We start from the raw sequence: 13,172 nt of genomic DNA on the forward strand, positions 1-13,172 counted from the left end.
TCTCTGGGACCCCGCCCCCTAGCCCTGGACACGCCCCTTCCTCCCCCGCCCCGCCTCCATCCATTCCCAGGCCCCCCCATCCAGGCTCCGAGTCCTTACTGCCTGCCGGCTTCACCACGCCTCTCTTCCTCGCTCACTGTCCTATCCAGCTCCGGCTACATCCTTATTGCAGGCATATACCTCTTATGGGGACATTTCTCGGTCTCCGCCCAGCCGACTCAAAAGCTGTTCCCGCTGCCGGTCAGACCATACCTACCTCTCCAACTCCCTGTCCCGTTCCCTATAGGGCTTATCTCAGCCATCTCTGCTGGTCCCGCCTAACTCTTCTCCACAGCCGGAGGGTTTTGTTTTCTTTTTTGCTCTCAACGGTTTCCTCCCTTCGTGCCTGTCCTTGATCTCAACCCCCTGTTTTATTTGTTTCACTGTTTTATCCCTTAAACTGGACTTTTAAAGACCTTTTTTTTTCTTCTTTTGGGTAAAAGAAAATGGAAGATATCCAAAGGAAAAAGAAAAATAAATGATGGCCAATGTTGAATGTGGTTAACTTGTGCCAGGTACTGCACTGAACATTTCACATAGGTTATTTAACTTCTATGAAGTAGAAATTTTTTAATTTCCTATTTTATGGGTGGGGAAACTGAGGTCCAGAGATGTCAAGCACCTTGCCCAAGGTTATATAGGTAAGTGGTAAACCTGTGCATCTGAACTACAGTCTTTAAACTCCAGAACCCTGAGCCCTTATCCTATGAACCTCCTTAATTTTAGGTTTCCATATTGAACACTGAGCTCTTTTTGAATCTACATAAATGGAGAGGAGCCATAGACCAGAAACCTTCAAAAAACGAAACCCTAAATTGTCCCTGAACTGCCCAAGAACCCTGAACTCTGGGTATTCTCTCTCAAAACCTGTTTACAAACTAACTAGAATGATCTGAGTAAGATTAAAAGAACTAAATCTCTATCTCTTATTCAAGGACTGAGTAACTTTATAGCTAGTAAGGCATACTTACACCAGAAGTAAAGAGTTTCAAGGAAAGAGAAGGGGGGAAAAGGAGCCATCTTAAGGAGTAGCCGAAAAGGTTTGCTTTAGCTCAGTGGTTCTCAAACTTTTGTGTGCTCCAGCTCAGACATTAGCTTGTCCCATCTCCTACATGGAGAGTTTCCTAAAAGTTTTCTGGGGCCCATCCAAAGAGATTCTGATTCAGGATGTTCAGGATAGGGCCCATGAATTTGCATTTCTCATTTCTAACAAACTGAGGCAATGTCATTGCTGCTGGTCTGAGAACCACTGCCTGTGGCCATTTTCATCCAAACCCAGCAATAGCTTAATGGTAACTACCCTATATTCAAGATACATTTAAAAAAATAGAAACTCTCCCTGATCCCATGGAATTCAAATCAGAGCCCTGAAGGAACAGAGACCATGTTGGTATGCAGGAACTCGCACACAATGATCTTGGTCTTAAGATCTATCTCTAGAAAAACACATTTGTACTATTTCTCAATCTCGGGACTGTTAGAAAACACACTGTTGATGAAATATGAATAAAAGCAAAGTTAGTGCAACTTTCAGCTTTGGCCAGGAGTAATCTGACCAGCAAGCTGGTGGGTCCTGTACCAGTCATGCAGTCTCCTTAACCTTCTCAGATCCCAACCTGGCCCCTTTTTCTGCTTCACCAAGAGAAAAACTCACATCATCCTATTGCCATCATTGACATATCAAGTCCAAACAAGTTGTCTCCATTCAGAGAACTGAGAGAATAAACAATAAACACTTTTGTTTGGCTGTAAGTTTTTTTTTTTCTATGAACATTTAGAGTTGTGTGTTCATTCTCTTAAAAAGGACATCCTTTTATTATGTTGATTATAGAGCCAGTCCTGGTTGCTACTCTCTATACCATAATGTGTCTATCTTAGCCCTTGAAGGGCCAAGAAAAGGGTTCTTCTAAGAATAACTTCAGTCCCAATGTACTTGATATATGCGGTGACACATTTAACTGATATCCATAAATGCCAGCCATAGAGCTCAAGCTTTTTGTATCAAGTCAGTGGACATAGTAAGTACTGTGTGGATGGGATAGAGCAGCAGTGAGCCATACAGTAGAGGTGGCTAAACTCAAGCCAAGATTGGAGAGTTTATGAATGTCACCAGGAGCTTCTGGATTAACTGTTCAGTAAACTGGGGTTTCTCAATGACTTGAGCGTGTGGTGGGGCCAAGAGCAGAAAGCAGTACCCTGCCATGCACTTAGAAGACCAGGCAAGACCCTAGAACTGCCTAACGACCCTTGAACATGTAACAAGATGACTCCAAAAGCTTGCCTATATCCAGGGAAATCCACACTCCCACATTCCCACTAGAAAAAAAAAAGAGCCTTAACAATTGGGGCAGTTGCCTGAACAGGCAAGGAAATCAACCAACCACTATGCCTCTGCCCAGAGTGGCAACCAAATCCATTTTCAGCAGGAGCCACTGCAAATTCCATTAAGCGTGTTAGGCATATTGTATGCTGAATTATTAAGTGTTCAGTACAATTAACAATAAAAAGTCACCACTGGCTTTTGGATTGGTAAAATGAATGGCTTATTTGCAATATACACACTAATTTTCTTGCAAGTTTGCTTTCAATTTTCAAAAAAAAGATTGTCTACCATTAGGGAGGAGGAACGTCAACGATCAGCCCAACTCCACCACCTAGTGGAGAGATATATTAATAGCACTACGCTTCTGGGGCATCAGACTCATTTGCCTTTTCTTCCCAAACTGCTAAGGTAAAAGTAGGTCCTGAGAGACTGTAATAATGTAAAATAATAATGGAAAAGGAACACTGAAAAGTCCAAATGTAAATTAAAAGCTTTATTGAATGAAAATGTTTCAAACAAAGCAAGACTGTAAGAAAGCAGATTATTTTACATCTCTAAAATGTATTAGAACTGAATCGCTAAAAATGCGGTACAAAGAAAAGCCTATAGCTTAAAACCCCTCTTTCCCACATAAAGTTTGGAATATCAATTATGTATAACAAATGTACTCAAATTATAATATTCCAAAGCCTTAATACTAGGAAAACATCCCCCTCACCCCCTACCAAAGGCCTATAATTGGTTTAATTGCACCCTGGGATACTGTCTGCCATAAAAATCAATACATTTCAAAGCTGATAAGTATTAAAACACTAGTGTATGAGAAAGGGGATATCAGAAGTGAACTGCAGAGCTTGGAGGCTAAGCTCAAGTGATTTAAGGTGTTTTTTCTGTTATTCCTCCTTTAAATTCCTCACTTTGCACTAATGTGCAGCATGGCAAATGGCAATATAAACGATCTTACAAAAATATCATCGCTTTCTGCAAATTATGAGAAGCACAGATACTACCAAAGAAGAAGGCAGTCACTTGGGGTGTACTCAAACTCACTGGCAAATACCATAGTTTATTTGGGAGACAGTGGATCTCTCCAAGCACCAAAGGTGCTCAAAAGGTGCTCCAAAAAGAAGTTATATCTCCATAATCCAGTTCAGAAAGTGATTTACAGAGCAGGATGCAAAGCAATTAATTCCCCCATATATATCAAAGTAAGAAAATTAACCTAAAATTTATTTTTTAAAAGACTAAGTATTTGATTTCTCAATAGATGAACACTAAACAAACTGGTATTCATTTAAAAATACACAAACTGTGCCCTTTATACTAAAGTGCATTCAGTCATAATGTTTAGGTCCCTAAATCCCTTCTATATGTTCCCTAATTCTATAATTGAATTTTGAGTGTAACAGTGTACTACTAATCATCTATCTTCCTATTGCCTTTGGGGAATACAGTGGAATTGGACTATATCAGTTGGAATATTCCTCCCCCTTATAAGACCTTAAAGAACTTGTGTATATCATCATTACTAAAATAGAGGATTTAAGTAATATTGTCTCTAGCACTTAGAATTGGTTCACTTAAGCTGCAGTATGGGATTTTTCTGAAGCAAGAACTCTTTTCCAAAGTTACTTCCACATAAATTACTGTTCATGCTGATACCTGTTTACATGCATCACTTTGATACAGGGCAGTGGCTTACTAACGCTAACACTAAATTTAAGGCCCAGCACCATTACATTTTATCATTCCTCATCCTCACCGTCATCGTAGTACCGATTTCTCTTTATCTGTTCCTCCACAGACAGCTCTTCAACTACCTCTCCATCCCAGAATCCCACATCCTGAGATTTCTGATTCTGAGCAGTGAATTCTTCATTGGTGGTGGTGTCTACAAAGCTGGACCAATCTGTAGACTTGGCTTCTAGTGGAGACTGCTGTTTGAAAAGGTTTCTATCATCTTCATCTAAGTTTGCACCATTTTCTACAAGACTGTCAGTCCCCATCTCAAAACCATGAACTTCCTTACTTCTCCTTGTCTCCCCTTCGTTAGATTCCTTGTCTCGCCAAGTTGTTTTTCCCACACTCCCATTCTTTTCGGAGGTGTTGGCATTTTCTACTTGTTTTCTTTCAGCTGCTACTCCTCCTATAAACTCATCTGACATGCTCCAGCCTTTCCTGATAGGTGAGGACAAGGTTTTTGAGTTCTTGACGGAGGCAGTTCGAAATGAAGCTGCCACAGTGAATGGGCGGCTCCTTTCCTTCAGTGAAGAAGATCGTCTTAGCTTCTTCAGATCTAGATCGACATCCTCAGGAGCTTCAGGCTTGCTGACTTCATCCTCTGGAGGCCATTTGGGTTTGGATACTTTGATCCCTTCCTCCACGGCAGTCACTGAACTGCCAAGTTCAGTGGGGGGCGGCCAGGCGATCCTCAACTTCTTGGTTTCAGCCGGCTTGTCCTCTTTCTCCGGCTGAGAGGCGGCCTTGGCTTCCATACTTGCAGTCAGTACACCCACCTTAGCAATGGGGGCATCTTCTACTCCTGGGCTGTGAGGGGTCTCCCCTGTACTTGGAGGATGGTCTGGTCTCTCCAAAGGCTCTTCATTTTCATTTTTGCTTGCCCACAGATCCTTGTGAGGTCTGTGCCCAAAGCCTTCGTCATAGTTGCCCTTGGATTTAAAGAGTTGATTGAAGTGAGGCTTGCAATAGATTCTCCCATGTAAGGATGCATATGTTCCTAGACTGTTGTTAAAAGAAAAAGAGCATCAAGTTAACAAATCTGTATATTCTTATTTATGCCAGCAACTGAAATTTGGCAATTCCAGTGTTTTCAGAAGATGTTAAATGAGAAAAATATCTTTGAAAGCACATCAATCACCTAGAATTCTCTCCCCCTCTTTTAAGCACATTTGGTCTATTATCCTTATAAAAAAACATGTTCATTTCCAGGTCTGCACCTTCACAAGCCATTCTTCCCCCTGGTACAGGCTCCCATTTTCAAATGAGTTCACTCCCCTTTGTCAAAACTGTTAAAATTACCTCTTCCAGGAGGTCTTCCCTAGGCAATCCCACCTAGCTCTGTCCACTCATCTACTTCCCAAGTATCTGCAACCCTTAACTACTTATAAGGATATTCCTTTGTATAAAAGTAAGGTATGGGCTCATGAGTGTGTGGTGAGCAGTAGCCAAGAAGTCAGTCGACCCTAGTGTCGGTGCTGGGCAGGCCTTTAGGAGACTTGGTGTCTCTTGCAGGGTAACAATTTTTAAAGGGGGTATAAAAACAACAGCACTTCCACAGAAGAAATATAAAAATTCAAAAATTTAGAAAAGTGTGCTCTGGAGAAAAAAATGGGCAGAAAAAGAACCAGCAAATGGAAGTTAGAGAGGCACATTTTGGCCCCAAAGAAGGGAAAGCCTTCGAGCTAGAGCTATCTAACACTGGAACTAGCTGCAGTGGGCTATCACCCTCCAAATAAGTGGCATGCAGATGCCAGGACATCTTTCAAGAGTATTTTGGAAAGGATGCTTGGCCTGGAAGGGAGGCAGGAAGGAGTGACATCCTGGTTACTTCCTTCTCTAAGACTATGATTAACATGAGTTAATATGGAGTTATTTCACCAATTTGCCACATGTATAACCATACTTTGAGATACTTGAAATGATACATAAGTTATTTTTTAAGAAAATGAAAGAATATATGGAAAAATTAATGTTCTTCAGGGTCTATTATTATTGCTGTTTTCATCATTTATAGTGCTTGGGACATTTTGACGTAAGGGCTTAGAAAAGTATCCTGTTGAGATTTCTTAACTTCATGATTTTATAATGCCAAGGGAAAACATTCTACCAAATTAGGGCACAGGGGGCCTACAACCCATAGATTTAAGCTTCAGTCTTAACACATAAATTAACATATCGATGTACCAAGAAGTTCCAAACATCACTATCACTTCATGTGGCATACCTGTCGCTAAACGGTACTTTTTACTTCTTTCAAGGGCTTTCAACAGTACATTATTAGCACACTAACTTTTAATACCAGTGCTCTACAAGCCAGAGACTCCCTCCGGAGGTCCAGCTATTCAGAGAGATGACTTGTTTTGGTCTGGCATACCTAAGTTTGCTGTTGCAATAGGAGCAACGGAAGCAGCTGATGTGAAACACCTGCTGGTTGGCCAAGAGACGCTCCATCGGGTAGACTGTCTTCTGACATTCGACACAGGTCTCTCTCACAGGGGCCTGAAACTTCTAGGAAAAGGAAAAAGAAAAGGACAACTTCAGCAGAGGCAGTGATGAGTTAGCACACTGCTGAGATGGGCCCTGGGATTTACTTTGTTATCTAAGGGTTCCTTCCCCTACCTAGCCTGTCAATTCTCATAGGAACACTAAGCCTGCTATAATTCTGTCAGCTGACTCTTTAAAGCCAAAAGGCTCTCCTGAATTCCCTTCCCAGGTTGTCTGGCTGTTCTAAGTGTAGCAGTACCCGAGGATGGGTGGAGTTAGGGCTAGATTGCAGAGAAGGCTTAGACAAGCCACTACGTACACATAAAAGTACACACAAAATGTTTCTGTGGACAGGAAATTAGGAGAAAATATCATCACACACACAGGAGAAAGAAGTATGTTTGATTCAAGTGCCAAGTAAAAGCAGGACAGACTTGTATAATGATGACTCTGAAGGGGAGAAATTTCAAGTAGAGGAAGAGCATTTGGCTTTGGAAACTAGGCAAAGACACTTTGATAAAGCATCTTTTAATCTACTCTGCTTATAATCTTGACTTGCTCAGTCCAGTAGGCATAACATTTCAAATATTTGATTTCAATGATTTCAATGAATCAAATATTTGATTTTCAAATATTTGATTTCAAATAAATCAAAACCCATATAAATGAAACAACTTAAAAGAGACATTAATTATTTCATTAGGACTCCATTTGAAAGCATCGCTCAATAAAGCTATAGGTTCTATAATCTTTTTAAAAAGTAAAGGAGAATAAAACTATTATAATGGGGAGGAGGAGGTCATAATAGACTGGGAATTCACAAATGTAAAGTGTGGAAGAAGGATTGGGTGAGCATGGCTGTTCTAGCTGGTAAACCCAATCCTAAAGGATATAAAATAGTTGGTGTTCTAGCACTGATGAAAGCCAGAATTCCAAAACTGTAAGATTTTATATAAGAAATGGTTACATGGCTACTAGGGGTGGGGTAAGAGTCTCTAGGTGTGTGTGAGTAACCCTTGACTTGCCACAACAGAAAACACCTCAGCCAGCAAATGCAGAAGCAGCTTAGGTAAAGGTGGCCGGGAGGCCCTCACAGGTACCTTGGCAGCCCCTTGGATGCCAAGACCAATGTGGAGGTAATTAATGTGAATTAGTTCCAAGGCCCAAGACCTGAATGGTTAAGGTAAGCCTAAAATAAACCAGGTTATGGGCAAGAAAGAGTTTTTTAAAAACACCCAAAACAGACCCATAAAAAATTCAGACTGCTGGTTCACTTGCCACATGCTTCACTCTGAAGTAAAGCAAAAAATAGGAATGGTTTTCCAAGTAGATTTGGACAGGAAATGCGAGTAGAAAATGGGCAAAAATGGGAGTAAGGGGAAAGATGTATAGAAGGAATTTAACTAAAACTAGTGGTAAACTCCCAAACAGCACAGAGGGACTTAAGAAGGAGCAGAACTGAGTGGAAATGGCTTGTCAATAGCACCTCTCTATTCCTAGGGTTAGAGTCCTAAAAGGAATCAAAGGCCACAGGTTACAACCTAGTTTACCAAGCATAAGACAGGTATTAAATATGATTGAATGCTACTGTATTGAATGTTGTTGGAAGTAATTAGGGGCATTATTTGGAGCTCAGGATTTTTTTTCTTGCAAGGACACTTCTAACAAGATAGGACCTAAGTGGAGATGTCCTACCATAGTTTTAATTAGGTTTTCTCTGAAAGGATTAGATCCTTGTGTTGCAAACAAACACATGAAAATGTAGAATAAATCTGGGTGTAACAATACAATTGAACCCACTGGAGAGCCTGTGCAAATCACAATTCACATAATGTAAAAATACTAGGCTAAATGTATTTACTAAATTGAAAATCTTTTTCAGCTGCAGGGTGGATTCTGCATTTTTAACACTGGACTTAGGAGAATATTTATTCTGGTCATAAAGACAGAGCAGGAGGTGGAAATTTCACATGGTATAAGAGGAACTGGATATTATTCTGCTAAAGGGGAATGGAGGCCCACAAAACACGCCTCCCTTACAAACACGCAGACAGAACACGCTGTTGCACGAGGGTGCAGCCCAGTGAATAGAAAGGAGAACCTGAGAGAAAGCTGAAAGTTGAGCTCACATTAGGAGGAAAGTGGAAGGCAGGAGCAGAAATTAGGTACCGGAGCAGGAAGCAGAAGCTGGAAGAGAGACAAACAGGAACCTTCAGTGAATACACAGCATTTGGTGTTTGCTGGAGTGCTTCACTGCAACTGAGCTGAAGCTCAGTTACAGACTCAGATCCGAGAATAGGACCCCGTTTTCTTTCTTCTACAAGTTACTCTGCTAATCGTGGCAAAATCAGCCTCACTCATATCTACCTGAGGCTGGAACATGTCCCAGCTCAGGAGAGAGCTTTTATGAGCCTTAATCCACACAAGGAGAGTCTCACTAACAATTCTTAGTGTCTTCCTACCTCCCACACCTGATGCACCATGGCTCTCTGGCATGAAGCCTTCACCCACACAAGTAAAAAGTCATTCCTACTCCTTAACATCAAATTAATAGACCGTTAATTCAAACATCTGATAACCACAATCTTCTAACTAGCCAGACCTACCCAACTCCCATTATTCTTATTTGATTTTTACAAAAACCTTTTCCAATATTATGTAAGGTTTACGAGGCAGCTGCCCAAGGGTGCTTATAGTTTCATAAAAGCAAGAGGATGCCAATATGGTAATATGCCAAGTCATCGGGGCTATGGCTGTGCCTTCCCTTTATTTCCTCTGTCCTGGGCACTCAGCCACTTTTCTGTAATTGCCCCCATGTCTATTCAGACAACAGGAAGCATAGTCAGTGCCCAAAAATCTCTACCATTATGGTAAGCCTGGTGTACATCCTGCCCATGCCTTCATGGCATGCTTGGACTTGGCACAGCCACATATAAAATACTGCCAATATTCGTTAGACATTTTTATCTTGAAAATATATTTTTCCAGTTAGTAAGATGTTTTTCATCTCCTTTCCCTCACCATTTTTCACATGTAGAAACTAAAGCACCAAGATTTAAGGTACCTTATCAAAGCTCACACAGTCAGTTAATAGAATTAAAATGAAAACTCAGAACTCCAGGCTCACAAACCAATAGAGAATTTTTTTCTAAATTGTCCTGGGATGTTAAATTTCCATGACTAAAGGAAACTCTTTGGGGGAGAGCAGATGTCATCCCAAATGAAAATAATCTCGCCATAGCACTTTGAACAAACCATAGCCCTTTGCTTTGTTTCAAATTAAAATATACAGATAATATCTTTGGGAAATTCAGGAATGAATGAGGAAATATATAAATAATTGATGTTCATTAACATGTTTTTCCCATATGAGGAAGCTTGCAGGTCCTCTGCTGATCAGCATCTACTTAAAAGTTATTTTCCCATAAATTTGCATGGCTTCGTTTACATTCTTTCACCCTCTTGTTTTACATATATTTTTAGCTTAATGAAGGCTCCAGTTGGGAGATTTATATATATATATATATATATATATATATATATATGTATGTTATATATTATATATATAGGTGGGGGACTTAGCAACAGGCAGTGAAGCCAACTGGATTTTAGACATATTGAAATCAGAAGAAAATTCTATGTTTATGTCAGGCCTCCATTCCTTAGAACACCATAAAATGCCTTTCTTTCCCTCCTTTCCAATTTGTGTAAAATATCTAGATAATTAAATCGAAAATTTTCACACAATAAACGGTTGGGCCAGCTCTGTGTAGCCTTAATCCTTCTCCTGGCTTTCTGTGAAACTCTTTCAAAGAATAAAAATGAAAGCATTTGGGGGCTATTCTATAAATAGACATCTATAAATAGACGGCTTTACATGGAGAGGAAAGGTTAGTGTTCTGAGAAAGCAGTAATGATGAAGATAGAAAAGATTCTAGATTCTAGATGACTGTCTAGCGCAATTTTGATAGTTTTGCAAAACAGCATAAAACCTGGACAGCCAGGAGGGCACAGAGGGGTCCCCACAGTGCATGTCCTCTCATGCAGTCCACCATGGTTTCTCTCCACATTTATCAGGACCAGCTCAGGAAGCCTGGGACTGGGTTGTCCTGGACACGGTGGGGGCAAGTGGGTAATACTGGGACCTGTCACATCTTCTTGCCTTTTCCTCCCTTATTCTCCTCTCTGGGAATATTTAGGGGATACTTTCTTTCAATGGGAGGACATAAAGCTTAAGAGACCCTTGGGGCTCTTGAGCAGAAAGATCCTGATCCTTCTTGCAGGGTTCACTGACCTCTGTTCCCAGAGCAACACCTTTTTGAGAATGAACCTGCAACTTCAACTTCATTAGCACCACATTTCATCAACTGAGTTATCTGGCCAGTGTTCAGACTATACAAAACCCTTACTTGTACAAACCAGTATCATTTTTTTTTTATTTCATTAAGCTAAAACTTGAAATGAACTGAGTCTCTCCCTTAGATGTCCTATTTCAATAACAGACAGGCACCAAGGAACAGTTCTTCCAGGATGTGTAGGACCCAAAAATCTATTCTGAGTGAACAAGTTTATTCTTAGCTGTAATTTCCTGAGATGAGGAAACAACTTCTGTTGTATGGTCTCTAGCCATGAGATCAGCTGTGTCAGCAGGTCTTCCTATAAACACTTACTAAAGCATCGATATATTTGCCTGTAGAATGTAAAGGGTAACGTGGAGGAAAAGAAAATACACTGCCCTTAAATAACACTGGAGATATGATTGGGTCCCACCCCTGGCTCTGTACACCATAGCCATTTGAGCTTTGGACTGTAGGCAAACATAGGAAGTGAGGACAGTTTACTTTGGTCTTTATACAACGTTCAAAATCTGAAGGATATGTCCAGTGAAAGCAGGCCTATCTGCATTCTACTGCTGAGTGAACTGCACCAAAGAAGCAGGCACAGGTCTGGGGCACGTGCAGAGGGAGCCTTATTCCATCTCCTCCCCTTGTTGTGCTGGGGAGGAGCTAAGTGAGAGGCACTCTGTCTTACATCGCTTGTAAGGTCAGACCCTGGAGTTTGAATCAGAAGGTGTCTCAAAGGTCCAACCCAGTACTAGGAGATCTGGCCTAGCAGGTGAGGAAAGGAAGTAAGACTGGGTGGAGAATTCAAATATACTGAAGAACAGAGTTTAGTACTTAGATTGTCATGGAATTTCCCTAGTCCCTCAGTTCATGGCCAAGTCAGCTTTGCTGTTCTTGATCCAGAACCACAACCCAAGGGTTCGCATCCGGGAAGGGCTGCTGTCGGAGAGGAAATTAACCTCGTGGCATTTGCTACTTTACTGGACTCCAGATACTGGAAAGAGAAAGTGCTGATGACAGCACAAGCAGATCGCTAAGGCCAGAAGGCTGGGTCATGTTGGATACATGTGCAGATTTAATCACTGTACTCAGTTCTTTCTCTGTTTGCTTGTCCCCTCTTGTTACTTCCTTTACTTTTTGCACCCTTTCAATAAGCCTTAATTACCCCCCTCACAAACCTCTGCTTCCTTTAAAATTTTCAGGTTTATGTCTTCCCCCTTCCCCCTCACTTTTTGAATCTACCCCTTAAATCATGGTTTCTCCCCTTTCCTACTTTGTTCCAGACCCTCACCTATGTCCTCTTCTTTTCATTCTTTCTGTGCACTAGAATTTTCCTCAAGGGATCAGTCATGCCCACAGTCAAGAGAAACAAGCATAGCAGATGTGGGTATGAGGTTGAGGCAGTACAAATCATATTAAAACTAAATCTATTCCACCTATTGAATTTCTCTCAAGTGTTAAAACTTCTGAAAGAAAACCTGGATATTTATGAAAGCACCAGAGAAGAAAGCCACAAAAGAATATGGGCATGTCTGATTAATAATCCAAGTGAGTAAATTTTACTGCATTAGTAAAGCACTCAGTTAAAGCAAGTCAGCTAATAAGCCTAAAAGAGGTGTTGGCGTCTTTATCTTTGTTTATTTTTATGGGAATACATATTTGTTCATAGAAAGGGAAAAGACTATTTTTCAAAATTGGTAAGTAAAAGAAGGCCATAGATTGAGAACCCTCATGAAATTCTCTTAGGGTACAAAAATTGGGTTCATTCTTTACCATATAATATTATATACCCTAGTATAAGTGTTACTTGAACACCCATTTTTATAGCAAATGGACTGGCCAACCCCCATTGCAATACACACATTCTTTCATTTAAATCAGCTAACCACCAAGTTCAAGTTCTTATGACCAGGGAGCTTATGGTCAGGTTCTTCAGACCAGGGAGCCACTATCTTTAAGCCGACATTGTCTGGAGGGCTGATTTTAGTTTAACAGATCTTGCATATCTCTCATTTTGTGGACTTTTACCCATTCACAGATTTATGGACTTGGACTTAAAAAAAAGAAAGTCATTTTCTTCAGCTGCAGGTTTCCTTAAAGCTTTCATGAATTTTCAGATTTCAAACAGGGATATTAGTGAGCCTCCCCGTTCCTGGCCCAAATACCTGAGTAGAAGCAGCAAGATTTCCAGAGAAAGTGACTGGCTTAAGTATGCTCTTATTTGGCATTTTCATCCCCAGGAA

The 13,172-nt window shown here is 40.7% G+C and overlaps 1 protein-coding gene across 2 annotated transcripts in view; it reads right to left on the bottom strand.

The window, feature by feature from the left end:
• Positions 1 to 2,834: 2,834 nt before the first annotated feature.
• LIMA1 (LIM domain and actin binding 1) overlaps positions 2,835 to 13,172 on the bottom strand; it is a 75,543-nt gene continuing 65,205 nt past the window's right edge. For both annotated transcript variants that reach the window (XM_036890581.2, XM_036890570.2), the window contains 2 exons: positions 6,477 to 6,610; positions 2,835 to 5,104 (listed from right to left, as the gene is read on the bottom strand). In XM_036890581.2, coding sequence (XP_036746476.2) covers positions 4,108 to 5,104; positions 6,477 to 6,610 — 1,131 coding nt within the window. In that variant the 3' untranslated portion in view covers positions 2,835 to 4,107. The remainder of the gene's footprint in view (positions 5,105 to 6,476; positions 6,611 to 13,172) is intronic.

The sequence above is a fragment of the Manis pentadactyla genome, chromosome 10 (genome assembly GCF_030020395.1).
Source record: "Manis pentadactyla isolate mManPen7 chromosome 10, mManPen7.hap1, whole genome shotgun sequence".
In the NCBI taxonomy this organism is placed as follows: Eukaryota; Metazoa; Chordata; class Mammalia; order Pholidota; family Manidae; genus Manis; species Manis pentadactyla.